Here is a 3,479-nt window from a genome sequence, read left to right as displayed (position 1 = left end):
GTATTTTAGGGAGACATTCTTTTTCCTCTGTGTTAACTGTGAATTAATGTCATATTAGAACTTACTGGCTCAGATGCTGGGGTCTTTTCTCATACCAGCTGGGTGTCCAACAGCTCAATTCAGTTCTGACACCAACTCCTGAAGTTAGTGCAGACTCCATGGGTTAAGCGCTCAGTCTCACAAGACTGCCCTCACCTCTGGCACCAGGCGCAAGTCCTGGGGGGATGGTCACCTGTTCTTCCAACCAACCAGCTATAAATCGAGGGTTCCCCGACCCCCTCCTCAGGTTTGATAATTTGCAAGAATGACTCAAAGTTAGGAAAACACTTCACTTATATTTACTGGTTTATTATAAAGGATACAACTCAGGAACAGCCAAATGGAAAGATGTGTAGGGCAAGGTACAAGGGCGGTGGGGTTGGCACAGAGCTTCTAGGCTCTTGCTGGACATGCCACCCTCAACACCTCAGTGTGTTCACCAACTTGAAAGCTTCTCAAACTCTGTTACTTAGGGGTTTTTATGGAGATCCCATTAAGTAGGCATGATGGATTAAATCATTGGCCATTCGTGAGTGAGCTCAGTCTCAGGCCCCTCACTCCTCCCTGGAGGCCAGGGGGTGGGCTAAAAGTTCCAGCCCTCTAATCACCTTGCTGACCTTTCTGGCAACCAGCCCCCATCTTGAAGCTATTGAGGGTCCCACTGGGAGTCACCTCATTAGCACAAATTCACGTACGGTTGAGAGGGGCTTGCCAGGAACAACAACAAGATACTTCCCTCAGGAAATTCCAGGGGTTTTAGGAGCTCTGTGCCAGGAACCAAGGACAAAGACCAAATGCATTTTTTATTATACCATAGGTGCCTTAGCCCATCTGAAATCCAGGTATTTCATTTTTCTCTATTAGTGTGTCTAGTGTAGTGTCAGTTGGAGGGAGTGTTTCCTATTTTAGTTGCATTAGGTCTATTAAAATTTAGTGTTTGTTTTAGAGGTGTACATATCACTGGTGGCTTAAATGGTTCATTTAAGTCTATGTATGTATCTGAGATTGAATGTCCTCAATAAAAATGGTAAGGCTTAGGTACTGTTTTTTGACTACTTTGACTCATACCTGTGTTTTTTAATGTAGAGTCATAGCAAAACAACAATAACCTCCTTTTATTTAGTACAGAACCAGTTATGAACAGTTACTTTGCTAGTTGCTTTATTACAGCAGTGTAACAAAGAAGCTATTATTAATATTACCCTTTTCTTAACACACATAATTTCATTGATAAGGAAGTTAAGATCCAGACTTTAATGCCACTCAGCTAGAAAGCAGCAGAGTTGATTTAATCTAGGTCTCTTGGGCTCCCAAATCTGTGCTCTTTTCATTACATCTGCTTCTCCCTATTTGCATATACACTTGACTTCCTGCTTTCAGATGAAAAGCACTGGGTAAATGATATAATGGAATCTGTACTGGACTGCAGATGAGGCCTTTGACTGGCTAGCTGTGTAACTGAGACAAATTGTTGGGTTTGAATTTTATTTTTAAAGTAAGGAGCTGACTAGATGGTTTCTGAGATCCCTTCCGGCTCTAGAAGTATAAAACTATAAAAACCATACATAATTACTTTGATAGCTGTTTGTTTTTTCATGTCTATCAATTATGTAAAACTTCAGAAAAGAATCAATGTAAAACTTTAAAGAAAATATCCACATTTTTTAACCTTTGACCTTGTGGCCCTAGGATGATAAATTTACCAAAGGCTTTCTTTGTATTCCAGACAGATTATGAGGGACAAGCCAAGAAGCTCCTGGAATTGATGGAAAGCACAGATGTGATCATTGTTGCTGGAGGGGATGGAACCCTGCAAGAGGTATGACTGTTTTTCTCTTTGAAGCCATTCTGAAGGAGAGAAAAATGGAAATTAGACCTTAGAGCAGTGGTATAAAGCAGTTATAACTTAAATGAATTATTTCTTTGTAATTCATTTGTTTAGGATTGTTAGTCTCTGAAACTAGTATAGCTTCAACTTTTTCTCATGCACTTTTTTTCATTGCTTTTTGTAAACCCTCTACCTGGCACATAGAAGAGTTTTTGTATTATCAAATTTAAGTTTGATAACACTGAATAAAACAGGAGACAAGATGGGGGTGGGTAGCATAGGCTTGTTATGTTCTGAAGACTTGTATGAAGTAGCCCTGTTTGTAATTGAATCATATTATAATTTTAATTATGAGGAATGTTTCTTATAAAGATTTCTTTTAAGAAAATACATCTATTTATTCTCACATCATTTCCATCACATACAGTGTTATCTCTTAATACTACATTTATAGGAAGAGGTCTACATGTTCAGATGTGTGCACCTGCTTTGTTTTAATATTACACATCCTCACTGAGATACCTCTATGCATCTATTAGAATGGCCAGAATTTCAGAACACTGACATTATCAAATGCTGGCGAGAATGTGGAGCAACAGGAACTCTCATTCATTGCTACTGGGGCTGCAAAATGGTACAGCCATTTTGCAACAGTTGAGTGATTTCTTATAAAACTGAATATGCTCTTAGAGGATGTGGCAATTGTACTCCTTAGCACTTACCCAAATGAGTTGAAAACTTATGTCCACACAAAAGTCTGCATGTGGATGTTTATAGCAGCTTTATTCGTAATTGCCAAAATGTGGATGCAACCAACATGTCCTTCAGTAGATGAACGGTTAAAGTGAGGTACATCCAGACAGTGGAATATTATTCAGAGAACTGAGCTATCAAGCTATGAAAAGACATGGATGAAACTTAAATGCATATTACTGAGGGAACGGCCAATCTGAAAAGACTGCATACTATATGATTCCAATTGTTTAACAGCTGGAAAAGGCAAAATATGGAGACAGTGAAAAGATCAGTGGTTGCCATAGGTTGGGCGAAGGGAGAAATGAATGGCAAAGCACAGAGGATTTTTTAGGGCAGTGAAACTACTCTATATGATACTATAATGGTGGATACATGTCATTATACATTTGTTCAAACACATAGAATGTATAACACAAAGATTGAACCCTAATGTAAACTGTGGACATTGGGCAATAATGATACGACATTGTAGGTTCATCAGTTGTAACAAATGTACCGCTCTGGTGGGGGATGTTGATAATGGGGAAGGGTATACAAGTGTGGGGCTGGGAGGTATATGGGAAATCTCTGTACCTCCGTCACAATTTCACTGTGAACCTAAAACTGCTTTAAAAAATACAGTTTATTAATTTAAAAAATTTACATATCCTTAGTGCTTACTTTGGTCCAATAAGGACACAGTAAGTGTGTTGCCCTGTAAGTGCTCTTCTTTTCCATGCAGAAGACTCATGTATTCATCATACATCGGGAACTCCTAAAGAGCCCAATGTAGGTGATCCTGCCCACTGCTCAGTTATTCCATCCTGTATACTATTATATAATTCATATCCATACCTCATTTCTTTTTTTTTTTTTT

The 3,479-nt window shown here is 38.8% G+C and overlaps 1 protein-coding gene across 1 annotated transcript in view; it reads left to right on the top strand.

The window, feature by feature from the left end:
- AGK (acylglycerol kinase) overlaps positions 1-3,479 on the top strand; it is an 84,241-nt gene that overhangs the window by 35,224 nt on the left and 45,538 nt on the right. The window contains 1 exon segment of the mRNA XM_012649786.1: positions 1,766-1,866. Coding sequence (XP_012505240.1) covers positions 1,766-1,866 — 101 coding nt within the window.

Source organism: Propithecus coquereli, unplaced genomic scaffold (assembly GCF_000956105.1).
Source record: "Propithecus coquereli isolate 6110/MARCELLA unplaced genomic scaffold, Pcoq_1.0 Scaffold302, whole genome shotgun sequence".
NCBI lineage: Eukaryota > Metazoa > Chordata > Mammalia > Primates > Indriidae > Propithecus > Propithecus coquereli.
The sequence above is the reverse complement of the archived record's forward strand: the minus strand, read 5'-3'. Positions and strand labels throughout refer to the sequence as shown.